The following is a 27,092-nucleotide window of genomic DNA, read 5'->3' on the forward strand; positions in this document are numbered from 1 at the left end:
TTCCTACCCACAGTCTAGCACTAACAAAAAAGGATTTTGAGTTATAGTTTATTGTTCCATACCAATGGCAAATGTATAAAATTATTTGATTCAGAATAATGGCCTAAGCATAACAGGAACCGAAACTAAACTTAATATAGTAGCTCTCTTCAAAAAACAATGGATTTACCAAATTGGAAGCATTATAACTACGTTTTCTGCCTCTACTGTACCTATTCTATAAACAAGTGAAGATTTCAGTTTCCATTGTTCATCGTCACACATTAAGAATCCTAAAGTTCACACTAGAAGTTACATAAATTACATAGAGACATTTACTGACAACATCTAACACAGTAAATGTAACTGTATTTGTAAAAATATGACTGCAACAGACATTAAAATTGAAGCAAGTTTATCTAGTTGCATGAAACATGGCAAACTGTATTTATAGCATAGGTTGGAGAAAGAAACATTTTTTTAAAAACCCAACTTTTTAAGAAAGGAAGATCCCTTTCTTTTTAACTACGCAAAGCATAACAAATGTGTTAAAGAAGAAATCAAGAGAAATAGACGTTATACCCCCTCCCCCCCCCGCCCCGACTTTGACTGGTGTAATGTGTTGTTGTAAGTAATTAACTAATCATCAAAACTTCCTCCCCTGTTCTGTTTTTTTTTTTAATGCTTCTAGTGCAGACTAGTTATTTATTTTTATTCTTCAGCCCCTGAGGTTACCGTTAGATGGCACGGGACACTGGAAGAGCTCCATCTTAACCCCCCCCCCCCCCCCCAGGCATTTCAAATGTCAAACGAAGGAGAAAGAAATCCAAGCACTCAGTTCCGTGAGCACCGGCAGTTGAGCTTCATTTATTTATTCGAGACGTGTGCCAGATAATTGCCGTATATAAATTTCAAATGTCAAACACATATCTCATGAACAGGGCGGCAGATTTAAAAATAAAAACAGTGTTGGAAAGCAATGACAGGGTTTTTTTTAACAAAATGACGATCAGCAGGGACAGTTGCTTTCAAGTCTTTCTTATTCACTGCACCCTACCACTTTTGGAGGATACAAACACTAAAGCCCCCCTCAACATATGCTCTCATATTTAGTTCTATGCATTGACATGCTAAATGAAATTATATTTATTCTTATTGTTTATACATATGTCCCCTCATACCACTACCGTGTAAGATTTTTGGAGGTGGTATGCCCTTTTTCCTGCAGTATGTTATAAACCAGGTTTTCATAAAGCTGTGAAAGAGCTTTCACTCACCAGCTGAGGAATTGTAACCGCTTTTCCTTTTGGCTAAATCCTGATTACTGTTGAGCTTTCCTGTTTCGACATTTTGAATCCTTATCAAAATATCAGGGTTGCTGATAGTGTAACCTAATTAGGGGAAAAAATAAATAAATATATATATATATATATATATATATATATATATATATAAAAAAAATACAATATGCCTTTTAACATGAGACTAAGACCCATATTTTCTAACCGGTGCAATGCCATAAAACACCTTTTTGCACTGGAAGGGGTTTTACAAAGTAGCACTGCTTAGTCAATAGGGCCCTCATATTTTATTTTTGTTGAAACATGTTCTGAATGATATAACAGAAACATACTTGTACACCCATCTGTGATGTTTTAAAAAAAAAATTAAGGATGTACTAGTTTTACAGAGTTGTTATTTACCAAACATTAAAATTACTACAGTATATGAGAATGTGTCATTTAAAAAGGTAGACAAAAACATTATTATCTGCATCAATGTACAATTAAACACACATCTTTACCCATGGCGATTAAAACACCATGAATTTCTTGCATGGCATTCCTGTACAATTCCTTTTGCCATTCTTCTAAACATTCCCAATCCTCTTCAGAGAAATAAACAGCAACATCATTAAACGTCACCAATGCCTGTAATAAAAAAATGGTTCGTAATGTTAAGACTTTAGTTAAAAACAAAAAGAACAAAATAGTACAAAACATTTTTAAAGCAGCAAATACACGCAATGAGGGCGAACCGCTTACGTGATGTCACATCCTCCATCGCGCAACCCTGCATGCCACAGATCGCTTCAAGTACAGGCACGCGTGACATCACGCGCTTGGTCGCGAGCCTACTATTAACCTGCCAAAAGCGTTTCGCGCCTAGCATGGTGCTTTGTCAAAGACTGAAAGCCCTGTGTTGCAACCATTGATTAAATAGTCGTCTCACACCTGAGCTCCCAGCCCAGCCATCAGAAATCCCAGTGTCCAGTTGGAAGAAAGGGCACTGGATCTGAACAATCTCGAGTCGTCGGCTCAGGTGCGTTAATGACTTGACTTTCACTAGAAGAACATAACATGACTAATAGTAAAAAAGACAAACTTAGATGGATAGTCAATATGCATAAATCCCAAGATTAAAAAATGAATAAAAAAGGTATGATGTAGATCACACATTAATTTTATTTTTTTTAACACTATTCATACATCAAAGTCTCAGCCTTCCTAGTTGTAAGTATACCAGAGGATTGTTTAAGATGGAATTAATATTCTCTTGGATGAGATGTATTAGTATGGACTTATCTTTTATAAATCACTCCATATTATAGTTTTGTACAGTGTATTATATTATTGTTGGCCGCTGCTAGTAAAGCAGCAATTAACAATACATAGCAATCAACAATACAGAAATCACAAACATGCACGAACCCACAGTTTGGGCCACAGGTGTGTGCATGTGTGTATATGTAAATATATCTATCTTAAATGTACATGTATATTGTATATCCAATTGGTACAGTATATCCATAGGGATATGACCCTTATAATGCTTGTCCACATGATTAATCATTAGTAAATCTATGCTTCAGTCTTTGTTATACAGTGTACAGTATTTATTGTTAACCACTTCTAGAAGTTGCAACCAACTTCTAAATTGAATATTGATACACAACTACAGCGTATATTTTTGTGTTCTTATTTGCTCATAGCGTGCTCATATTGTATCAATAGGCATATTGTATTTCTATGTATGTGTATATATTTCCAAAGTTTAAATATGACACTGTTGGCCAGACCCCCATAGGGAGTCCTGTGACCATTGTCTATAAAGGGATATCTACTTTATGCAGATATTGTATACAAAGTAACATGGTTATTACCATCAAATGGAAAACACTTTATAAACATGCCTCTGGGTCCAACCATAAAGGCATATTGGAATAAAGCATAGAGTCCTGAGGCAATAATGCAAATAACTGACTCGTAAACAACTTATAAACAATTAATGAAAGGAATTGTCAGATAGTTCATAAGAAATGTTGTAATTCACAATCCTCTGGTCTACTTACAACTAGGAAGGATGAACATTGATGTATGAAAAGTGTATGCCGTATACCTACAGTATATGAGTATAGTCCACACTGGAACATTTTCTGAATTTTCCGATTTTTGGGGATTCTTGTTTTTTTAAAGGGTTTCATAAATGCGTGATCTACAACATCGCACCTTTAATTCATTTTTAAATCTAGCGATTTATGCATATTGACCATCCATCTATGTTTAAGTCTTTTTTACTATTAGTCATGTTATGTTTTACTATGATGGCGGATGTCACGTCATTAACGGACCTGGGCTGACGCCACGAGATTGTTCAGATCCAGCGCCCTTTCTTCCACCTGGATGCTGGGATTTCGGACGATGGGGGCAGGAGCTCAGGTGTGAGACGACTGTTTAATCAATGGTAGCAACGCAGGGCTTTCACTCTGTGACAAAGCGTCAAGTTAGGCGCAAAATGCTTTAGAGTGCACTTACCCTTTTTATTTGTATTTGCTATGTGCCAATAAATTAAACTTTAAGCCTTTGCTTGCACTTCAGCCCCCCAAGTTTTCATTGTGCTGTGCACCGCCATTCTTCCTTCATCTCTATATTCCATGTACTGTATTAAACTACCACTACAAATGAAATTAATTTTAAAAGCAGTCTTAAATTTAAGATGTCAGTTGAACCAAATACTTCTGTTATACTTGACAGTTCTGTTTGCAATCAAGGGGAGATCCACTAAACTCTGATATGGAATATCACAGCTTAATCTCGCATTAGAGCAGCAATCCCGCATAAAATTTTGTTTTTTTAATCATTTTGTTGTTTACATAATTCAAACCACCAGTGTCCTCCGAAGCTTAGCTGCACTATTTTTAGCTTTTGGGACCCTCTTGTTCTGGAAAAATGTACCCATGTTTCTGCTCCCACTTTGGAAATAAAAATAGTCGCAAATCCCACAGGTCTTATGGAGTAAAAGGAAGCCGCACTATTATCGGAGGGATGGCGTTGCTGTTTCCTGCTGGGTGACCGCAGACGCTAGCTTTGAAAATTCAAGAAGGAATACAAGAAACTAAACCAGTCAGTATTTTAGGAACGTGCAGGAATCCTGGAGATAAAAATAAGCCAGTTCTGCGCCTAAAGACTCCACAGTCCAAATTATGTAAAAAAAATATGTAAAATAGGCAAGACTGATGTTGCTATTTAAGTCACAATTACATTTTATCCATTGTAATCACAGACATCATATTTATTTATTGCACCTTTCTTCCCTTAAAGCAAAACATGCTCTTTCATGTCCTCTAAATGTATTCACTTTTCCTAGACGAACAACACATTTTCCAGTACTTTGTGGCACAGTGTCTGGGTGAAATCTGAAAAAACTCATGTTGAATTGCGGCTTTCAATTCTTCATTTACACTTCCTATTTCTTTGAACCGTCTAACAAAATTATAGATACTGTCTCTAGGAGGTGCATCACGCACATGAAAATGTGCACAAAACTTTTTTTTGAACAGAGACAAGAATTTCCACTTGATTGGAATGGTTTAACAATTAAATCTTTCTCTCTGACAGTATAAGGCTTAGGACATGGTGATATGAAGAGCGCTGGGCAGCGCTGACGCTCATGCTCTCCTGCTCAAGCAGGAGATTTTTCGTGTCCCTCCATGAGCGTCAGCGAGCGCGCTTGTGTGCCAGGTGGGAGGCGGGCCTGGAGGCGGAGCGGGAGGCGGGGCTAGCGCGCCACGTCACGGCGCCCACGTCACGGACTGCCATTGGCTTCTGGCAGTCACGTGACCGGCCCGGCGCTTCCCTCAGCGGGAAAACTAAAATTGATCTGCGGCTTAAATTCCACACGCCTCCGCACGCCTGCGGAAGTGTGCGGAAGCGCCATCTAAAGCCGCGCTGATAGGGATGTTTCCCCTCAGCGCTGTGTTTTTTACCATGTTCGAGGCCTAAGACTGTAGATATATGTATGAATTGCACTCTGATTACAATAATAGTAACAATGGTGCACTGCTGTATAATTTCAAGACCTGGCAGTCAAAGTTAAAAAATTACATTTATAGAAGCACTCCAACATGTGCAATAGTATTTATTTACACCAATTTCATTTTTGTGTAATGTTGACAGTATATGACACCATTTTAAATAGCAGCTGTTGCTATATTTCTAGGGTTGCCTACATTTGAGAATAGTATTTTCCCACATTTTTGTCTAATTTCAATGAATACATTATTTTTGTTTTACAATGAAATTAAAAAGTGACAGATGTTTAAAAATCACTCTATTTGAGCTAGATCAGAAGCAGTTGTCATATTTTCTTCTAAAGCCCTGCATGGGTTAAACTCTTGTTTTCCCGTTTGCAGGTCATATTTTCACTATTTAACTATTGTCATATTTAATTGAGAACAGTGCTATGTACATTAGTGGTGCTATATAAATAAAGACATATATACATACATACAACATTCCTAATATGGAAATATTTATCCGATTGATCCACATCAGCAATTATGTAGAAAACATACATCAGATAGCATTTTTATTTAAACCACATATGTTACCTGCATAGAAATGTTCTCTGACATGTTTCTCTTGGGTGATTCTTATAAAATTAAATAGGGTAGTTGTGGAAATAAGTAGTAAACACACAGGCAATTACACTTTTGTCTTCAGAGAAACCTGGATGGTGAAATATACATACAATTATTATTTTAGGTTGCGTTTTGTATAAAAAATCTTTAATATTCATATTGAAACTCTGCTGTAATCCCTTTGCTGCCAATGGGTAAAGCAACTCATTGCTATGCATCTAGCTGTAGGTAAAGGTCCATATTTGCCAACCCGTCTTCTGCCATAAGACATTTCCATTGACTACAATTGGCTTTGAGGAGTCTTCCAGGGCGGGGAGGTGTCTTCTGGTAGAAGACTGCTTAGTAAATATGGACCAAAGTGCCAAAAACTGAATCTATTTGTATATAGTCCAATTGCATTACATAATTCATATTCATAATTGAATGTAAATCAACAGAAAATAATTGATTTAATCACAAAAAAATACTACTGCAATGTGTGATATCAGGAACAATAATGATGTATTGGGGTGGCAACATTTTACAATGCACATAGTTTTAGGACTAATGTGGGAAATGGGTGATGTCTTAGGAGCATGGCTAACGGTCCATGAGCTGCCTCTAGACTGTCTCACACATAGCACACCTAGGAAACCTGATTTGTTATTTCCTTCCTGCTGATGGTAGTAACCTTGGTGGGCAATACCCATGGAAAACCATTACAAGTCAACTACATCATAGACCAGAAGAGAAGTTCAGCTACCCCAAAGTTGAAATCCATGGGGGTTGCCCAACCCCAGCACCTTTCCATTCAGCACCCAATCCAGTTCATTACATAATCTCCCAATAAAGTCTGAGATTGAAATTGAGACTGAACAATGCGAGTATCAATTAGATACAGTCAGGAGCAGTGTTAGCAATGGGTGATATTCTTACTCCAATTAGAGAAAAACACAGCCTAGTGGTAACAGACCTGTCTTTGAAGTGGGTGTGCCCATTTAGATGCACAGATGGAGCAAGCACCACGTGATCATGGGCAAATCACTATGTGCTTGAGGCACCAAAACTAGATTGAAAACTCTTTGGATTCATTGCGGTTGTGAAATGATACTGTATGTATAAAAAGATATAAAAAAAGCATTATTTTTGTAACATATTACTCACTGGTTCCCAGGATATGTGGTCTCACGGACATTAGTGCGGTCTCACATATTAGTTCCCACAGATGTAGATGCTCTCAAGCATTCATACTCACACATTCCCATTGTATATGGTCCCACATAGCTGTCTCACTCAGTATATGTGGCCTCACAGATCTCAGTGCTGTCTCTTACAGTATGTGTGGCCTCACAGATCTCAGTGCTGTCTCTTACAGTATTTGTGGCCTATTTGTGACCTCACAGATCTCAGTGCTGTCTCTCAGTATATATGGCCTCACAGACTTCAGTGCTGTCTCTCAGTATATGTGGCCTCACAGACTTCAGTGCTGTCTCTCAGTATATATGGCCTCACAGATCTCAGTGCTGTCTCTTACAGTATATGTGGCCTCACCGAGCTCAGTGCTGTCTCACTCATCCACACTGTATATAGCCCGAGCTGTCTCACTCACTTGAACCAGACTAACTCATATAAAATGTCAGTTGATGCTTCCACACAACAAATCTCCCTCAGCTGAGAATACACACTAGTTATACTTACACTTCTCCTCGCTCCATGCCTGCTGGCTGCCAGTGTGCCCCCATCGGCCGCCCAGATACTCAACGATAAGCACCACACACATGAGCCGGTCGGACACACGGGGACCTGGGCCAACCAGCTGCGAGGAGACTGCCCCACCAACAGCTGTCTACCCAGAATCCCGCGCGGCACCCGCACTGTCCTCAAGATACGAGCATCAGCTTCCTCTGAGCATGCGCAGATCGTCCCCTGCCAGGTGACCTTAGCAAGAGCCAAGGCTATGGCCTTCCAGTGAGGCTAGTGTGCGGTCCGGGCGCTATTGCAATGAGCCGTCTGTTTTTATGACAGGCACTGGTGGATTAATCTTTGTAACGCTGTGTATAGAAGAGACTTGGCTGTAATATGTATTGCATTTCGTTACTGGGTCACAGGGATGTGCTATAAAAGCTATCATCTATAACTGGCAAGCTGCTATAGTCCGACTCTCCAAGTCCCACATAGTCAATACCGTGTTAAAGCATGAAATGATAAATCACGGTGTTTCTTTTAAGATTCAGCGGGCAGTCTCTTCATCTTAAAAGGTGACTGTGGTACATTTGGGAAGTTCATAAACAATGTAATCACTGCATTTTTAAATTATTTATCAGGAAGAAACCCCGCCTATGGACCAGAGGCCATAACCGTCCCTACGTGTTAACAACATGGCAAACGTAACAACTTGTAGGAGAAAAGCCCGTGGTTTGCAGTGTTGTCAATAAAGTTGTGTCTTTTTGAAAGGTGCCCGCGCAAGGCGTGATGGGACTTGTAGTTCTCAGGCTCTCGGGCTTTTGTTTCTGTGTAGTCCTACGCGTCCAAAGAGCCGAGACAAATCTGCTTACAGACTCTACTCCTTTTTTTGCACCACAGCGGGCCCTTTCTCGGCAGGCAGGTCGGAACCGGATTCACTTCGTGTGGTAGAGAGAGAGGAGAGCGCGGGGGGTAAGTTGGTTCCGTATCAGATCTGGGCTCGAGTTCAAGCGTTGGCTGGTCCCACTTTTTGGCCTATGCCTTGGGCTTTGAAGCTCCTCTGTTTGGGGGTTTGCTTGGTATGGTGTTAAGGTTCGTCCTGACTGTGCCCTGCACGGCTCAGGTGCAGGGAGAGATGAATAACTGCGCTGTTAGTATGTATTGTCGTGTCCTGCCGCTGATTGCGCTTCAATGTCAACTAGTGCAAAAACAAGATGGTTGAATGTCCTGCGATAAGTTTACATGCCTCCTCCTAGAGGAAAGCAGGCTGGCCCAGGACTAGAGACTGTAACACACTAGAGATGCAGCGTTGTAACTGGATGATTTAACCCCTTTCATATCTAAAGGATACTGCATTACACTGCTGGTTACACCTGTTCAGGCCTATTAAAGAGTGGTGCAGCCCCTTCATTTTAGGCTGACTTTTTTTTTTGCCCTTTAACCCCTTTAACCCCTTTGCTGCCACAGGGACCTGCACCGTGTTGAGACAAAATATGTGTATTTAACCACCTAGCTGCCAGAGGGGCCTGCAACACATTGTCTTACAGTCTGCGAAAGCATTAAAGGTACATTGCTACAGCTCTCGGGTTACCAACTCGGGACAGTCCTACAGTATATGGGCAGTGAATACTAAAGCAGCCCACACTGATCACTATTTTCTGCTCTTCTTCTTGCGCTTAGTGATGCTCTCTTTATTTTAAAATCTTATGCCCAGTGCCGTCTGTAGATTACCGTGGTAGCCCCACAAGCTAAAGGCAAGGAAATCACTAAACGCAAAAAAAAAGGTTTTATTTAAAATTAGAGCAGGAGATGTTTAGGGGACAGGATACAAACATCTGGGGGCCTATGCAGAGAGCAGCGCTATTTCGAAATTCGCCATTTTTTGGAGAAAATCGCGCAGAAAGCAGCCGAAAATGGCGAGTTCCGAAAAACGCGCCAATTTTTCTTTTCTATTTGTAAAACTCGCCTTGAGGTTCTCGCCAGTTTTAAAAATATCCGTATGCAGAGAGGCGCGAACGGCATCTAGCGGCTGTTCGCGCCAATAAAATGGCGCGATTGTCTCCGTTTTGCCTCGCCAAAAAAAACTGCCGCTCGCGGCCATTGCAAAGGGAAAAAAAAAGGCGCGAATTTGTTTTAACACATTTCTGAAGCGCGCATCTCGCCAATTTAAACTCGCCACACGCATCCATGTTAAACATAGCAGAATTCGCACTTTTCTGCATATGGAGATTAAAACTCTCCAAAAAAGCTACTTTTTAATAAATTCGCCAATTTTAAAATTCGCTGCTCTCTGCATAGGCCCCTAAGAGTTAACTCTAGGGTGGCCAACTCCAGTCCTCGAGCTGGCAACAGGTCAGGTTTTCAGCTCATCCCTGCTTCAGCACAGGTGAATTAGTCTTCAATTGAGCCACCTGTGCTTAAGCAGGGATATCCTGAAAACCTGACCTGTTGGTAGCTCTTGAGGACTGGAGTTGGCTAATCCCGAGTTAAACGCCTATAGACTAAGGCTAAGGCCCCGGTATCTCAGCTGTAACGCGCGCGCGCGCTTTTGGCGGCGCGTTCAGCCGATTCCCCGGTCTGCAGCTCACTGCAGGAGGAGAGACCGGGGGGGGACGTGGCGCAGGAGTGACGGGGACGCGGCCATGACGTTGGCTGAACCGCCGGGGGGCGTGCCTAATCGCTCGACGCGAGTCCTGCTCTCAATTCTATTGAGAGCAGGAGTAGCTCTCGCGCGAGCGCTGCAGCCCCCCCTCGCAGCGGGCCCGGCGCCATTGCGGGGAGGGCTCTCGTGCACGCAGCGTCCGCCATAGCGGACGCTGTAGTAGGCAGCGGGGGCAAGGCCTAATGGTGGGAGGGATTGCTGCTTTATCCCTTTGCGTGCCAGAGGGGCCACTGCACATAGCGACTATGTGATCGCGCCTCAAAATCTCAGCTCCAGGGACCCCCTGCTCCTGGAGATACTTGGCTCTGTAGGGGGTGCAGGTAGCCGCTCCGGCTTGGTAGCTGGATTCACGTAATGGCTACTTTTTAAAAAGCTCCTGCGTCCTGGCAGACAAATAGGAAGCTGGGATGTCCTCCGGTGTGGGTTCCTGTTGGCCCGTGTGAGCTTTAAAAAGTGGGGATTACCGGCACCAGATTCTGTGGTATCTCTGGATGCAGGGGTTCTCCGAAGCTGAAGATCCGGAAACCCATTGCTTCAAACCTATGTTTAAAAAAAAAAGTGTGTGTGTGTGTGTGTGTGTGTGTGTGTGTGTGTGTGTGTGTGTGTGTGTGTGTGTGTGTGTGTGTGTGTATATATATTTTTTTTGTTTTTTTTTAATGTATATGGTTGTCAGTTTACCCAAATATTTTGCAATATTTTTGGCACATTTGCGTTGGCTTACAGTATATGGCCAGAGGTCTGGAGAAATTCTTGTCGCTTACATTGAGTGCACAGCATTATAGTAGATCCTTTTTTGTTTTTCTTGTGCAACAAACATTTTTCTTATGTTGATACTTCATCTTCAATTTATTCTTAGGCCTGGGCCATGTTGCCTTTGCCCGCATGGAGGCGTGTGCGTGAAGTGGGTGCGTTTATCGGCCATGGTAGAAGCGCCGTCGGGGGGTGTCAGTGACATCACCGAGCTGGTTCGCCCTCATGGGGCATACCGCTCACGTGACCTGCCCGGATTCCTCGCATAACGCACGCCCCCTCCTGCTGCCGCACGGTCTATGGGTGCGATCAATGCCTTAAGGCGTTTGATCGCGGTCTGCGGCAGCATGGACTCAGCCTTATGCTTCTACATATTGGGATGCAAAATCGCTAGGACACACCAAATAAGACGTTTGTTATGATCTCATTAAAGTTTTGCACAGATTGAAACAGGTATTAGGATAGCTGCAAATATGGTAAATCAATGTGCCATCTATTACAAGGTGCAGAAAGCTGCAGCAAAAATATGAAAAGCGTTTCAGTAAATAGGGTTGCTTGTGTCTTTAGCAGGCATGTAGATCCTGATGTGCATTTGGAATTCTGCACTTCTTACAATAAGTGATGCACTGATTGTGCAATGTGCTGTTGTCGTGGAAGTAGTTGGTGCCCTTTCTGCATGATTTCTATTTTGTCAATAAAAATATGTAGCTAAGCTCTTTCCTTAGTCTGTTCTGTTTGTTTTCAGGTTACCAAATACAGAACCCATTACATAGCTAAGAACACTATGGCACCAACATTGGACAGTAGAGAAGTCATTACAAGAAAAAAGGTACATTTCTGTTGACACAGGTTTTTTAATTTTTGTTTATCACTATTTTTGTAAAATACTTTTATTCCTGAAGCTTTAAAGGTGGCAATTATTGTGAAACACTGTGTACGCATAAGGTATATGTGATGATGTTGATTTTCAGATTGGACTGTATAGGGATAAGGAGTCCTTGATAAATCCATTGTTGCAACATTTTTCATGGGTTTAATTAGTCCAAGAGAATTCTGTGAAGGACAATCTGTGTGTGTGTGTGTACACATCAACAGTTACACTTATAACAAGCGAACACATAAAATGTACACAAGAACATCATGATGTTTCATTTGTTTTGTGGTGTCACATATAAAGAGGTAAAATGCATCAACTTGTCTTCTTTTATGGTGGGGGCTGTTTTAGACTAGAGGACGTAAGAAGAATGCTACAGAGTGCATTAAGAGGAGCTCCTCCCCTGTGCCGCGTGACTCGTCAATGGTTAGTAAAGGACACATTTCATGTATATGTCTTAATCTGACAATGGAAGACACTCGCTGCTTTGAGAAGTTTAGTTCCTCTTTACGGATGTTCAAGGGTTTAGACTGAGTGGAGGTAGAGACATATCTTTGATTTATCTCCATAAGCAAAATGGTAGAACAGGAGTGGATGTGTAAATTAGTTGCTGTCTTCTGAAGTGGGGAGGGTTGAATCTTAAAATGTTTTGGACCTCTAATTTTTTTTTTTTCTCTCGTGACCCCAATATTAAAAATGGTATTTTATGCTCTTATGTTAGACTTTCTGTACCTCAGTTATTCCACGATGCTCAGATTCTAAACAAATTAGGAAATAGTTGCAGCAATATTAGACTAATATAACAAAAAATGAATGTACCGTGTGTTGTGTGAGAGCAATGTTAGAGGTAGGAAAGAACAAGATGCTACAAAAGGCTCAATATAGGGCTACGGCCCCGCTGCCTCAGACCACGCGCCCGCACTGCAGACAGGCGGCGCGTGGAGAGGCACTTGGGGCTTTTTCCGGTCCAAAGGGACCATTTTCGCGAGTGGGGGGGGGGCGTGGCCAAAACGGGTCGGGGGGGGGGGGCGCGGCCATGACGTAAGGGGGCGGGACCGCCCGTCAGCCGTTCAGCCCCTCAACTCCTCAGCCCCTCAACTCCTCAGCCCCTCAACAACCTCACACACAGACACGCACTCAGGCACACACACACACACACACACACACACACACACACACAGACAGGCACTCACAAATACACACGGGGGGGGGGGAATCGGAAGGGGGCCCCCCCCCAAGAGGAGAGAGTCTGTGGGAGGGAGCAGGGGGGACTTCCTTGGTGCTGCAGAGTTTATTTTAAATCGCTGCTTTCCCTCCACACTCTCCTCCCCGCTCCCCGAAGCCTCTCCTCATTGGCTCACAGCCACACCACGTGACGCGTCGCCGCTTGGGATTACATTTCTCTTGAATCCCCCGGCGGCTGATGCGTCACAGCGTGTAGTGAGCTGTGCAGTGAGGGGGGACTGGGTCCGGCTCGGGAGGATTCCCCTGCTGGTGGGGAACGCTCGTGCGTCCGCCCGCGCCGCCGGCCGCAGCGGGTCCCAGCCCTAAGAAGAGAACAGCATCCAAAGGAGTGGAGGAAGGCTGGAAGAGTCGCTACAGCAACCTCTGCTTCCTAACACAAAACCACCTTCCTTTTTTTTTTTTAATCTTTAATAAGTGCATTGTAGTATGACCTTAGCTCTAGTATTTTGAAGGCAAGACAGGAAAGATGAACTTCGCGCCTAGATTCTAGTGATGACCAATCTAGTTCTTTGAGCATTTCGCAGTGATGTGTGTTGTAGTTGCATTGTAGAACAAAACGGATATTGAATTGTAGAGGGTGTCATGTTTGCCAAGGTGGGTTTGGGGCACCGAGCCGTATACTATGTCCCCATAGTTGATAATTGGCATTGGCATCTGCTGTGCGATACGCTTTCTGACCAGAGGCTTAGGGAGGATTTGTTCCTGTAAAGTACACCTAGTTTGTCATAGGTTTTGGATGTCAGGGTAACAATGTGCATCCCAAATGTTAAATGGGAGTCAAACCATATGCCCAAGTATTTAAAACTAGTAACAGGAGTTAGGGTGGTGTTGGCGTTGGTTCTGATCTGGAGCTCAGTCACTGGAAGCTTTAAAATTTTATTCTTGGTCCCAAATACCATTGTTACAGTCTTGTCGGTGTTTAAAAACAGTTTGTTTTGGGAAATCCAATTTTCAAGTCATGATGATATTTTACTTCTCGTTTCAGGCATCTGTTAAGTTTAATGAAGTTGCTGTTTACTTTTCTGAAGAGGAATGGAGACATTTAGAACCCGGGCAGAAGGAGCTGTACAGCAACGTGATGAGGGACATTCACACCACCTTAATCTCACTAGGTAGAGTTATCACCCTGAGACCTGAAAAAACTTTTTGTATGTTCCTTCTTAGACTTTTAGAGCATTTCAGAGCGATATCTCTGAACCTAGAAATCTCATTGAAAAAATAATGATTTGCAGGTTTGGATACTGTTAGGCCGAACACTATATACAGTACATGATTTGGTGTGTATGTTCTCAAAACATCCTTCAACACCATGTATGAAAAACACAGTAGTCTAGCACAGTGAGGGGCACACCCCCCAGGGGGGGGGGGGGGGTGCGAGATTCGCTGCGGGGGGCGCAGGATTTACAGAGGCCCCGCGCGCTTCCTGAATACAGTTAAATTAATGCCGGGGTAGCTGCAGGGTCTCTGTAAACTTCTACTTACCTTGTTTCAGATGCTCCTGGTCACACGTTGCCATGGCAACGCAGCGTCAAATTACACCACGGGGTCATGTGGTGTCGCGTTGCCGTGACATCATGACACCAGGACGTCTGAAGCAGGGGGGGAGCGAGGAGAGGGGGACAGACGCCAGCGGGTCGCAGGGGAAAAAGATTGCGCTCCCCTGGTCTAGTACAATTTATCAGAACCTGCAACCAAATGGATATGCATGCAAGTTCCTTTTTTTTTTTGTTTTTTTTTTTTTTTTGTTTTTTTAATGGCGTTTGCAAGTTCCAAGTCAAATCTATCTTTTCTTTCACAGGTTATACTATTGCTCATCCTGATGTGCTATGCAGAATTAAAAAAGATCAAGAGCCGTATATTAGCAGCCAAGAGGAAGATAGAAAAGGCACCTGTTTTCCCTCTACAAGTAAAGAATATTTTATGTGGGATTTTTACAATGTATTCCTGTAAATACAAGAAAATAATTCATTTATTTGAATGTTTGTATTGAACAGTACAAAGAGATTAGATAGTGTTTGAAACACAATATAAGTCTGTCTAGTGTAACATCATTTCCATTCCTCCTTCCATTGTGTAAGTTGTTTTCTTCATGCAGACTGTAAGAGATGTGTGCAGAGGTAGACTAATGGACACCATTTATGGTGAAATTAACATTGGCTTTATTTAGCCTGTCCCTTTAAACAGCACAGCAAACACAAATATACAAAAACAACAATCTATTGTTAAGGGATAGCTTACTTCCCCCAGTCCCTCTCTGCAAGGATGGAGGGGGGAAAGCCCCTTGCCCACCTGTCACTGGAGACCAGGCAGTTTACACCTTTTTAACCGGGATCATTCACTGAGCAAAACAAGGTAGTGAAATAAATAGTGGTTTATTAGCACAAATTTGCTTACACACTATGGTACACAAAATACAGACAAAAAGACACACTTACTGGGGTTCTGGGGTAGAAAACTAGACTTTCCTTGGTGCAGGGAACTCTAAATAAGAGTTTTCCCCTGAACAGGACTTAGCCCAGAATCTCCTGGTTCCCAAATCGGCGTGAAGTTCCACACGCCACCGCTCCCTTCTCTTCTGAGAACTTGGACTTTTCTTGACCGCGAGCTATCACCGATCCTCTGGAACCAAAATCGGCTTCAAATCCCAGCCGCGTCCGCTACATTCGATTTTGAGAACTTGGCCGCTAAAATCGGGACTTAGAATCTGGCAGGCAGGCTTCCCTGGCTTGAAATTGAAACCGGTTGCTCTGCTATTCACGCAGTAGCAACTTTGAAAAGCCCGCCCGCGCTCTTACTACTGTGAATCTCAAATCGTGAAATTTATAGGGAAAGCATGCTTCATTTCCGGGGTGTTTATCGGTTTTAACCGAAAGTGTAAGATGTTTGGTGGTGTTTTTTCCGTATTTTTCTGTTCAAACCGGCGTCCCGAACTATACCTTTTGTCACCTCTGGTAAATGTGAATAAAGTCACGTTTGGCATTTCCAGAAAATTGTTGCATATCAAATCGGAACCTAATTACAGGTATCTATTATAATTTACCAATGTTGCGATAACCTCTATAAACTATTTTCTTTTCTAACACCAGGCTCTTCAGTTCTCAGTCCTGACATCTTATTTAGAATCAAGCATGAAGATCAACATACAAATAGTCCTGGCCGCGGTGAGTGTTTTGCCACCTTCTCACCTTTTCCACTATTGATGAATGAATTTGCTAAGTCATTGGTGATAACATCTGACCCATGAGTCCATTTTCACTGTAAAGTTGACCTTGCCGTGCCATGTTTTCTGTTTAAATATGCTTTCCTTCACGGTATGAAAAAATGTTTTGCCACATTAATCAAACTGTTCATTCTGAACCATGACTACACTACATATTTGAAGTTTTATAACGAGACAAATATGAAACATCCAAGAGAAACGTGGCACAAAGTTTTATTGTGTACTTTAGCAGTATTACATCCATTTGCAGGATTGGTTTTTTTTTTTTTTTTCTCACCTCCAATGTTTCATTAGTGTAAGCTGGGATGGTACATTAAAATATATTGGAGTGACAATAGTTTATAGATATTTTTAATCTCTTTACATTTGCTAGAAGTATCAGGTGACCTGAGAGACCACTCCAATTTTGCTCCTGTGAAAGATGAAGACGAAATGACTCCCCGTTTTGGTGAGAATCCCTTAGTCATTGGTTCACTTTAAGAGAGACTTTTTAAATGACACAAGGTGCAGATACTGTTGTATGTATCTGTGTATATATCTCTTATGTGGTAATAATAAGGAATCCAGTACAAGTTTTATAGCCATTTCAATATTTATGTTCGTTTCCTTTTTGTTTTCTTAAGAGTATCCGTTAGAAAAACCCGGTGTTTCTGTTGATGAAGAAATGTATAACATTGGTCGGAAGGACCTCGAGAGGAAAGAACGTGCTGAACATTCAAATGCAGGTGAGGATAATTACGTTATTCAGATGTGTAAACTTCATAACCCCAATTCTTAGTTAACAGTGAATACAGCAAATTAAAGCTCAATATTTAAAGTATAAATGAACATGCTAAGGATCTTAGCTTTCCAACAATTGTACTAAAAGGAAAAACCGTAGCACGCAAAAATAGATCATAAAATACCATTTGGTAATATGGCATTAATTACATTTTTGATCCACACGTATAGGAAACGGGGTCTCCGGAACTGAACCACGTTAATTTCAGCTCCGGAGAACCCCCTACTTCCCAAGATTCTTACTAGGGAAGATGCTGCCGGTACTATTCCCTCCCGGGGGAAACAAAATGGAGGTTTTAAATCTTCTGCATCACGTGGACCAATAAGAGCCTGCTATGTGTCCCGGTGTCGGCTCCTTGTGACCTTGGACAAGTCACTTTACCTCCCTGTACCTCAGGCACCAAAAACATAGATTGTAAGCACCACGGGGCAGGGACTGTGTCTGCAAAATGTCTCTGTAAAGCGCAACGTAAAACTAGCGGCGCTGTACAAGAACAAACTATTATTATTATTATTATTATTATTATTATTATTATTATTATTATACATCCGTCGCTGCTTTCTATTTACCCATGTGACGTGGGAGACTTAAACCTCCATGAAGAACCAGCCATACCTTCTGTGGTATGTATGGAAATAGCAGGGTGTCTCGGAGCTGAAATTACCATGGTTCTGCTAAAGAGACCCCCTGCTTCCCAAATCTGTAAACAAAAAAAGGAGGGGGTAAGCCTGGGGCGATCTGACCCTTTCATTTGACCTGTGTGTCATTTGCTTACGTGTCATCTTTGTTACATATGCTGACTAAAAGTAGTTTTCTTGTCTATTTGCTGTGATCTAATTGGGGATGATTTAGTCACATGTAGTATCCTTGTTTACAGTCAACCAACTGGTTTTCAATCCAAAACTTTCACTGTGGATAAAGCAAGTTGATGAGTCTGCCGAATGTGAACATAACTCTGTGGAAATCACATGTCCTTGTGATGGTAGGGAGCAAAGTTTGTGTATATTAAGTAATAAAATGTCCATTTATTTTTTTGTGATCATAAATAAGTTACACTGGTCATAGTGCCTCATAGCTGCTAAGTATTATTGCTTCTCTCTATGTACAGTATTAGATCCTGTGCAATTATTCTATTTAGTTTTATTACTTGTGGTGCTAAAAATAGAGCAGCAAGGCAAGAGGCACTATAGACATTTTAACACTACAGACATTGGGAAAGGCTTATTTCCGGGACCAAAATATTATGGCCGAGATTCCCTAAGCCCTGTTGCATGAAGACAAATATTGTGGTGTACCTGGACCCGGCCTAGGGTGCTGGAGCCCATTGCTGGGTATTTCTGCCCTGCTCTGCTCCCTTGGTCCTCCTCAATCACCCCCTTCCTCTGGGGTGGTGGGAGAAGAGGACAGAGAACAGCAGGAGCAGAGCAGCAGAGGACGAGGAAGAGGACAGCAGCCGGCAGCGGCGGAGGGAGAGGAAGACATCAGCCGGCAGAGGAGGAGGACAGCGGGTGGCAGAGGTGGAGAAGGACGACAGCCTGCAGAGAGAGAGCAGCCGGCGTTGGTGGGAGAGAAAAACGGCAGCCGATGATGGAGGGAGAAGAGGACCTTGTGAACGGAGCAGGAGCAGCACAGGAGGGCGGCTAGGGAGACGTGCGCCCAAGCGGTCCGACCCAGAAGTCTTCTCTGACTTCCAGTGTCTGCCGCTGCTGCAGCGCGCGCATCCCCAGCCGCCCTCCTGTGCAAATGCTCCGCTCAAATGGTTCTCTACTCCCACCGGCTGCTGTCCTTCTCTCCCTCTGCCGGCTGACAACGTCCTCTCCCTCCACCGTCGGTTTCTGTCCTCTGCAGGCAGCCCTCCTCTCCCACTGCCGCCGGCTGCCGTCCTACTCTGCCACGCCGCCCTGCGCTTACCGTCCTCTTCTGCTGCTCCCCCAAACCTACCTGGCCAGGTCATTTTTCTTATTTCCCCGAGTGCCCGGTACATCACTACCGAAAACGGTAACGCATTCACTAAAGTAATTGTGCTAAAACAGCTATAATTTGGCTCATTAGCCTAGGGTTAACGTCGCTTTATTTCATGCGACATTATTTTTAAATACTGTGACTTTAGTTTGACAAGAAATAATTTTAAAAACTTTTCTTGTTTCTTTATCTATAACAAACAGTTGTAAGTTATTTTTTTTTCCCCCTCATCTATGACCATTTATTTTTCAATATTGCATTTAGTGTTTTTTTTTTTTTCTTCAACGTATCAAATCATTTTTCTAGTCCCTATGAAGTTTTCCTTCCAGTATTTTTATTTTTTAATCTCCTTTTTATGAGCACTTAAGCTGCTAAGAAAATCCATTGTATAATCATGTCATATTTTTTTTTCTCTCTCTTTTTTTTTCGATTCACAAACTGAGGCAAGGGGTCTGTATCAGGTATTTTTTTTTTTTTGTGCCAAATCAAAATGTTCAATGTGTACTTTTGTATCAATACATTTTGCTCCAATTTTTCCAGATCTGCCCTAGCTTACACCTTGGAATGTCAGTAGGAGGAGCCATGCGGTGCGCCTATTAGAATGAGATGCGTCTCTGCCCCATTCTTTTTACCTTTGTGTTTATTTATTTTTATTTGCCCCCTAAAATCCGCCATATCTGAAGTAGCACAAATATAAAATTATGCTTAAGATGTAAGAATCTGTTCTTGCAGATGAGGTAACTGTGTTTAAAAAAAAAAAATGCATTGATTGATCGACTCCTAAACTGTGTTTACTGTTCTCTAAATGTTGCATTCAAAATATGTTTCTTTTTTAATATAACCTGAAATCTTTTCACCTAACAGGAGAGGGTGAAATGAATAAACTTAAAGCTGAGGTGGATCCCATCATTGACTCTGATAAACCCACAATACAGAAAGATGTCTCCGAACATTTTTCGAATAAGGAAAACGCTAATGAGAAAAAACAGGCCAGTGCACAGCAAAAAAGCTCCTCAGTGCATAAATCAGACCATGCTACAAAAGGTGAAGAAAGTTTACTCTCCATTGTACTTAAAAGAGCAAATGCAGGAAGCCTCTACATGCCGAGTTCCAAGTATTTAAATAGTTATAGAAGCTCTGAATATTCCAAAGGTATCCCAAGAAGTTCAGGAAAAGAGACATGTTCTGAATCTAAATTGCCAAGTCACCAGACGCCAAACAGCAATGAGATTGTCAAATCTATAACTGACCAACAGAATGTACATGAAATGGACAAACCATACAGATGTAATGTATGTGAGAAAAATTTCAAAACTATAGGCGTTCTTAATGTTCACATGAGAACTCACACTGGTGTTAGACCTTATCAGTGCAATGAATGCGGAAAAAGTTTTCGTGACAACTGGAATCTTAAGGTTCACCAAAAAATACATACAGGGGAGACACCCTACAAATGCACTACATGTGATAAGGGCTTTATTCAGTATGCTACCTATATGAAGCACCAGCGCATCCATACTGGGGAAAAGCCATATGTATGTTGTTACTGTGACAAAAGCTTTACGAATAGTTCCAACCTTGTCAGGCACCACAGAACACACACTGGGGAGAAACCGTATATATGCATGGAATGTGGCAAAAGCTTCAGCTACAACACCAGTCTTATTCAACACAAAAGACTTCACAGGTTTGAAACTTTAGAGAACATTACCAAAGCTTTAGAAAAGTAGTGAGAGTAACTTGCCGTGAGAGAAGTGTGGTACAGCGCTTAACTTCCTCCCACATTCATCAATTTGCATGATGAATTATGGTGACAAATATATATATTTTTTTTTAAGACATTTGCTCAGATGCAGTCTATCAAAGCTTTTCATTGCTTGGCATGTTTGCTGAATTTAGGTTTCATCCACATCCTCCATGATAATTTGTACCAATGGGTTTAATTTGATGCTCCTAACATGTAGAACAGGGGAGGGCAGCAGCAAGTCGTATAGGTAAGTGAGGGCAAACCATAATGATGTGTCCTGGAGGGTCCCCCTCACTGCATTTCTCAAAGATGCAAAAGTAAAGAAATTCCTTACATAGAACTCCTAATCTTAATTACAAATCAAATATCAAACTCCTTTCATTTGGGGTCTTAATACTGACGGAGGGTTTGAATTAAAAAGAAACGGGCAAGGAAGAAGAAAAAATCAGCAAACACATTTGCAGGTTAATCGAGGCATTTTGATTTATGTAGGAGTGCAAAAAATGTATGATTTATGTTGCACAATAGAGCTTGCCTTTTCTCTAAGGCCAAAGTTGTATAATGCAAGTAATTAAGGACTGAGGAAGACCAGATGTGTATATATGGAGGTATTTGTTTTGCCAAATGTCATAGGTTGCTGTTAAGCAGTATTTCAAAGTGATGTGAAAGAGGACTACGTAAGCACGTTACATCTGGGTGGATGGTCCCTGAAGAGAGTCGTCACAACCAAAGCACCTAAATGCTATTGTGAAGGACGTTGTATATTTTCCCCCTGAATCAATGATATTTGCAGCTGATAGAGGTCAAGCAACAAATTAATGATAAAATGAGCGTGGAGCACTGAGGTTATAAACTTTGTAATAGACGATCTTTGATATCAGCCTGGCACACCACCTCCTTTTACAGTTTCTACCAGTTCAGCATCTCAATATATAGACAATGGTATTGCCAATATGCAGATTAAGAAGTCACAATTGGACATTTCAAGTGAAGTGTTTGGGAAGTCACTAGCTAGGAGCAAGAAAGGAATGAATGTGGAAAAAAAAAGGATTGCTTTCTGACTGCTTTTTGCAACACAGCCTGAGATGCAAAAAAAACGACCTGACAAATGGTGAAAACATACTCTTGATGTGCAATTTCTGTTGGAAAGTGAATCCAGGACCTTTTGCTGCACATAAAATATTGCTCCTGTCTACATTTAAGTGTCCACTGCTAAAATTCGTCCTTCCTGTTTTTTGACTGCCAGAGATTGATGTACAGCAGACGAAAACGTCTCATTTTAAAGGTTTATTTATTATATAGTTTTGTGTTCTGTCTTAAAGATATGGCATGGGTTGGTGTGGTTTTATAGATGTACGTTTTTAGTGCTGTTTGTCTCCAGCAGCCAGATGATGTATCTAATGCCATTGGTATGTACTGCTATCAGGAGGCTTCAAGAAACATTTTTGAATAGCACAACTCATAGAATTCATAACATAAATTTAAATGTTAGCGTTTTTCAGATCATTGTTTGTTATGCTACTACTCCTGCTCTTTATTCCCTACTTTTTACAACATTGTGCCAAATTTACTAAATCGTAGTGATTCAAATAATGACCGCATTTTCTTTCCAGCAATGGTTAAAACAATATGGTTTCTGCTAAGTTACTACTATTGAAATAAAGATAAATGTATGCAAAATTACTGCAGTCAAAAGTACAATACTACTGTAGGCTGTATGTCAAGCAGAACGACTGCAACACACACACACACACCACACCACACCACACACACATGTTTAAAATTAAAACTCTGCCCTTAGGGGGTAATTTTTAACTTTTAAATCTGATGCTTTTGTTAAAAAATGAGAAGCTGAAAATATTAATTGTCTGGGAGGTCAAAATGAATGTTCAGAGCTCAGTGCAGTCTGAAGGTTACTATGGGTAATCCTACAAAGTAGAGATTAAGAAAACAATGCTTTTATTTATTTTTAAGGAACAGAATGCTAACATTGAGTTCAACTCCTACAGTATAGACTTATGGGGGGTAGCTGCTATTAACAATATGGGTTTATGGCACATTTGTTGTCTACATTTGTGTAGAAGAGCATCCGTTAAAATTGTTAGACCATATACAAATATATTCAACTGATTTTATGCTAACATAACTCACCCATATAATACATTTTAAGGCACAAGATATGCCACAATCCATTGTGTATCATTACATATAAACATCACTCACATTAATGTTCCTACACGAACAATTTTGACTTTTTCTTTGAACGTTGAGTAACTATAAAATGTTTAATTATGTTCATCTGTAATGTGGAAGTATGCCCAATGCATTCCTCACTAATCTGCCATATGGGTGTGTTTTTAGAATATGCCAACTCTGTATGATTTTAGGTTTTTTGTAATCAAAATGCTTACCTTATGCAAGCATACAATACTGCGGTTTTAGCAAGGACTAAATAACAATTGTTGCCTAGTAAATACCCCTAAAATACATCCTTTTGTCATTAACTGGTTGTTTAAGTAAATACTTCATATATTTGAATAGATTTACATTCAACAATATGATAAAACGGCCTTTGCACAATTGGCAAAACTTGCAATGTTTTAGTGGGAATTTAGGATTTGTAATTGTTGAGGTTTATTCACTCTGCTGCTTTCACAGAATCCACACAGGAAATTTATTCCTGCGATTTAATCATCTCTATTTTTCATACATTAGAAATTGGAAACCTATCTTTGAGCAAACCCTTTACTACAATAATATGTGCTAACTGATCTGTACTCCAATTTTGTGAAAATTGTACACTGTAAGATAAGTGTAATCCGTTACAATGTATGGATGCTTAACTTTGCAAAAATGGTATATAGATTTGGGTGACAATGAAGCTGCATCTAGCCTTTATTGCATGTTTTTTTATTTTATTTTTTGTGCTTAATTAGTTTGTAATAAACTGTGTGAAATTGTGAATAAAAAGTTTTATGTAAAATTACCTATTTAAACTTGTGTTAAGGTGCACTATCTCCCCCCCCCCCCCCCGGTCGAAGTATAAACTAATTCCTTATATTGAATAAAAATGGTTTCATGTGTATGCTCAACCCCTTTAATAGGTAAAATGACCTGTAAAAAAAAAACAAAAAAAAGTGCATTTGATTTTTTTTTTTATTTGATTTTTTTAAATTTATTTTTGCAGCAGGGTGTACCTGTATTGTGCTGATTAATGAAGTGGTATTGCAGTAATGCTACACCATAGAATCTGCTGTTCTCCACAGAGCTGCCACCAGGACTCAGGATATCTGAGAGTGGTATTGCGAGTTATATTCTGAGCCTGAAATATGGATTTGACTGAAAGATCAAAACCCACAAATCATACTAGTGATTGAGTTGGCACCACCTCAGATCATTCTGCTTCTAAAGCAAGCATAATCTGGGGTTTTGGCTGTTTAAACCATGTTCTTTGTCGCATATTTTTTTGAAGCAGTTTAAAAGAAGGGGGTTTGCAATAGAGAAGTTTTTTTTCTTTTTCTTACATTTCATTTCTCTACTTCTTACTGTATGTTCTTGCTTTATAAATAAACAATAATAATATTAGGTTCAAATATCACCTCTATGCTGACGGCACACAGTAACTTTTCAACCTCTGGCCTTACACCTGCTGTCCAGACCAAAGTTTCAGAATATCTCCGCTATATCATCCTGGATGGCTCTCCGCCGACTCAAATTTAACATGTCACAAACAGAGCTTCTGAAACTTCTTCCCAAGCCTGGCCCTACTGCCCCTTCTCCATTATGGTTGTCAGTGCTATCATACACAGTATCACAAGTACACTGCCTAGGGGTTAGATTTGACTCCCTCACATTCACAATGTTAAAACCTGTTGATTTTTCTTCAAACATTGCAGATATGACCTTTCCTCTATCGCTCTACTGCTAAAACTCCTTAACACATGCTCTCATTCTCTCATGTCTTGACTATTGTAACGTACTGTCTGGCCTTCCTGCCTCTCCGACAATCTATCCTAAACACTACTGCTAGAATTAGTGATGTACTGTATACTAAATAAAAATAATTGTGTGGGCCGAGCACGCGTATTTTAAGTGAAACCTCTGTCTTTTGTCACTGTTTTGTCACAGAAATTGTATGTGTTGGTGATGTTTTTAATTAAAAATCAAAATACCATTTCATTGACAACGCAAAGAAATTTTACCTAGGACGCGCTTGCTCGGCACACACCCCCTGTATTAGCTATTTGCACTAACTGAATTCCTCGCGTATGTCTGTCTGTCAGTGTGGGTGGGTGGTCTTGACTCCGTGTCCTTCTCTGGTGCTGTGCTGCTGCAGCCCATGCGCGACGCGCTGCCTAGCTCCAGAGGCCTCTGCGCATGTGCACCGGCCAGAGTATTCTTCTGCCCAAGCATTGAAGGGGAAGGCTCTCAGTATGAATATGCGCTGCCAGACGGAGCTGCAGATCTATGCACATGCGCAGAGATGGACGCCTCTGCGCTTCTGGTGATTGCTGTGGACGACTGTGAGCATGGAGGTGAGTGTTGGTGAGGGCCTCTTCTGCTTATGCACGGCCGAAGGCCTCATCTGCCAGCACTGACGTCACTTCCATAACCTAATTCCGTCTCCAAGAAAGGCGATTTGGTGCTTGCAAAGAAGTTTCACTTCAAAAGGGCCAGGTAACCTGGTTCAAACAATGGACGTGTAGTGACAGCAACAATTCCTGTGCTCCTGCTATAGGAATAGTAGAATATAAACCTACAAAACTCAATGTTAGTTTTTTTTATATGAGCTAGTTTTAGGCTTTTAGAATGAGCAGTGCTCATAAAAAGAAGTTTGTAAAGTAAATATTTGCCCTGGGAGCTCCCTGACTTCTACACCAGTGCCTTCTGGCTTTGATTCATACATTCCATCAGTTTGCCTTTAACCTCAATTGGGTTAGGCTGCGTCCCCAGTATGTTCCACGGTGCACGCCGAGGCGTGTGCCGTGCGAACAAGCACTGCCCCCCAATCAGGCCGGGCCCACTACACACCTTGGCGAGCAATCAACTGCCGTGCGCTACTACAAGTTTTTGCAGAGACAGGAAAACTGTCTTTACAACTTGCGACGAAGGGCTGGCAACGCCCCTGCCGGCAGTTTAGCCAATGAGGGTGAACCAGCCACATGAGGTCATGGCCACACCCCTGAAAAAACCCCACCACGCCTACATCGAAATCTGCAATTCACCTGAGGACCGCAGATCGCGGTTTGCACGGGCCGCCCTCCACCCTGCCGGGCGCTCGTTCAACAGTGCAGACTGGGACCGCGGCCTAACTTTTCTTCTTCTCTGTCTGACTCTATAACCTTGCAGGCTTGCAATAAGAAGTTCGGTTTGGAATTTTTTTTGAAGTGTCCCCCTGACAACGAGACAAAAGGAGTGTGCAAATTGTGTAATTCTGTTTTTTTTTTTTTTTTTTTTTAATCACAAGGTGGAACAAATGCAAAAACCTTTGGAACATCGTTAATGAAACATTTGCGTTTAAAATATTCAGAAGAGTTCAGTTGTCGATAAGAAGAGGAAATTAGACGATCCGAGTGCGGGACCTTCATGACCAGTTAAACAACAGACATTAGTACAGTGTTTGGACAAAATCAAATTATGGAACATTAATAATCTTAAGGCAAATTAAATTCATTATAAAATTGGAGAAATGATACAGTAGCTGTGGACAACCTGCCTTTTACTATAGTTGAAAAAGTTGGATTCATTAATCTTGTGAAAACATTGGAGCATCAATATCAAATACCATCAAGAAAATATTCATTTCCCTGACAAAGTATATCTTATATACAAAACGCGTTGGATAGAAGAGGGCGCGTTCCCATTACTACCTATTGAGGTTTTCTTTATTGCCAATACCCATTTCTATACAGGACATTCTCCGGCTGCCCCTGCAAGAAGCGCGACTTGAGATACTCCGTCGACGCCATCCGATGACGTCACTGGTGTGTGTTTGCTGACTTGATGCTGAGGAACCGACAAGAGTGCTCCTTTCCCCGCAGTAGCAGCGATCGTGTCTACACCTTGCGGCAAGGGGTCTCGATCCATTCGAGCGGAGGACATACAAGGACTGCCACACGGGAGTGCAGGAGAATTGATCCGGTGACTGATACCATCATATCCACAGTTGCAGAGTGCAGAGTGGTAACATGTCCATAACATGTCATGCTAATTAATCCGTTATTTGATGTACCTGCAATACTCACCTGTTTCACTAAATGAGTTTTTTTGCGCTGTTTCTCTTTTTGTTT

General features: G+C 41.5%; 2 protein-coding genes and 1 long non-coding RNA gene across 8 annotated transcripts in view; 1 reads left to right on the top strand and 2 right to left on the bottom strand.

Annotated features, from left to right (window-relative positions):
* The window catches only part of LOC142498119 (zinc finger protein 184-like), a 13,903-nt gene extending 5,128 nt beyond the window's left edge, over positions 1-8,775 (bottom strand). Inside the window, exons 1-4 of the mRNA XM_075606625.1 lie at positions 7,577-8,775; positions 5,870-5,987; positions 1,784-1,910; positions 1,257-1,370 (exon numbers count right to left, since the gene is read on the bottom strand). Coding sequence (XP_075462740.1) covers positions 1,257-1,370; positions 1,784-1,910; positions 5,870-5,893 — 265 coding nt within the window. The 5' untranslated portion in view covers positions 5,894-5,987; positions 7,577-8,775. The remainder of the gene's footprint in view (positions 1-1,256; positions 1,371-1,783; positions 1,911-5,869; positions 5,988-7,576) is intronic.
* LOC142497401 (uncharacterized) lies at positions 7,802-23,788 on the top strand. 6 transcript variants are annotated; one of them, XM_075605142.1, is made up of 13 exons: positions 8,154-8,332; positions 8,462-8,533; positions 9,029-9,126; positions 11,719-11,802; positions 12,199-12,273; positions 14,078-14,204; positions 14,891-14,998; positions 16,179-16,253; positions 16,686-16,760; positions 16,936-17,037; positions 17,971-18,075; positions 19,499-19,516; positions 19,920-23,788. In XM_075605142.1, exons 4-13 carry the CDS (start codon positions 11,758-11,760, stop codon positions 20,783-20,785), a joined length of 1,596 nt encoding a protein of 531 aa, XP_075461257.1. In that variant the 5' UTR covers positions 8,154-8,332; positions 8,462-8,533; positions 9,029-9,126; positions 11,719-11,757; the 3' UTR covers positions 20,786-23,788. The 6 variants fall into 6 exon arrangements, with proteins under 6 accessions (XP_075461256.1, XP_075461257.1, XP_075461255.1 ...); XM_075605141.1 differs by lacking the exons at positions 8,154-8,332; positions 9,029-9,126 and adding an exon at positions 7,802-8,136; XM_075605140.1 differs by lacking the exon at positions 9,029-9,126 and having other exon boundaries at positions 8,155-8,332.
* Positions 10,409-27,092, bottom strand: part of LOC142497411 (uncharacterized) — a 21,304-nt gene continuing 4,620 nt past the window's right edge. The window contains exons 2-3 of the long non-coding RNA XR_012802248.1: positions 26,028-26,197; positions 10,409-10,763 (exon numbers count right to left, since the gene is read on the bottom strand). This is a non-coding gene — a long non-coding RNA (uncharacterized LOC142497411). The remainder of the gene's footprint in view (positions 10,764-26,027; positions 26,198-27,092) is intronic.

Source organism: Ascaphus truei, chromosome 6 (assembly GCF_040206685.1).
Source record: "Ascaphus truei isolate aAscTru1 chromosome 6, aAscTru1.hap1, whole genome shotgun sequence".
NCBI classification, from domain to species: Eukaryota; Metazoa; Chordata; class Amphibia; order Anura; family Ascaphidae; genus Ascaphus; species Ascaphus truei.

Bases quoted from the DNA above. Each gene is read 5' to 3' on its own strand.
- LOC142497401 (XM_075605141.1), top strand. From the start codon at position 11,758: ATGGCACCAACATTGGACAGTAGAGAAGTCATTACAAGAAAAAAG. The intron at 11,803-12,198 runs GTACATTTCTGT...GGGCTGTTTTAG, and splicing joins AAGTCATTACAAGAAAAAAG to ACTAGAGGACGTAAGAAGAA. The intron at 14,999-16,178 runs GTAAAGAATATT...TTCTAACACCAG, and splicing joins CACCTGTTTTCCCTCTACAA to GCTCTTCAGTTCTCAGTCCT.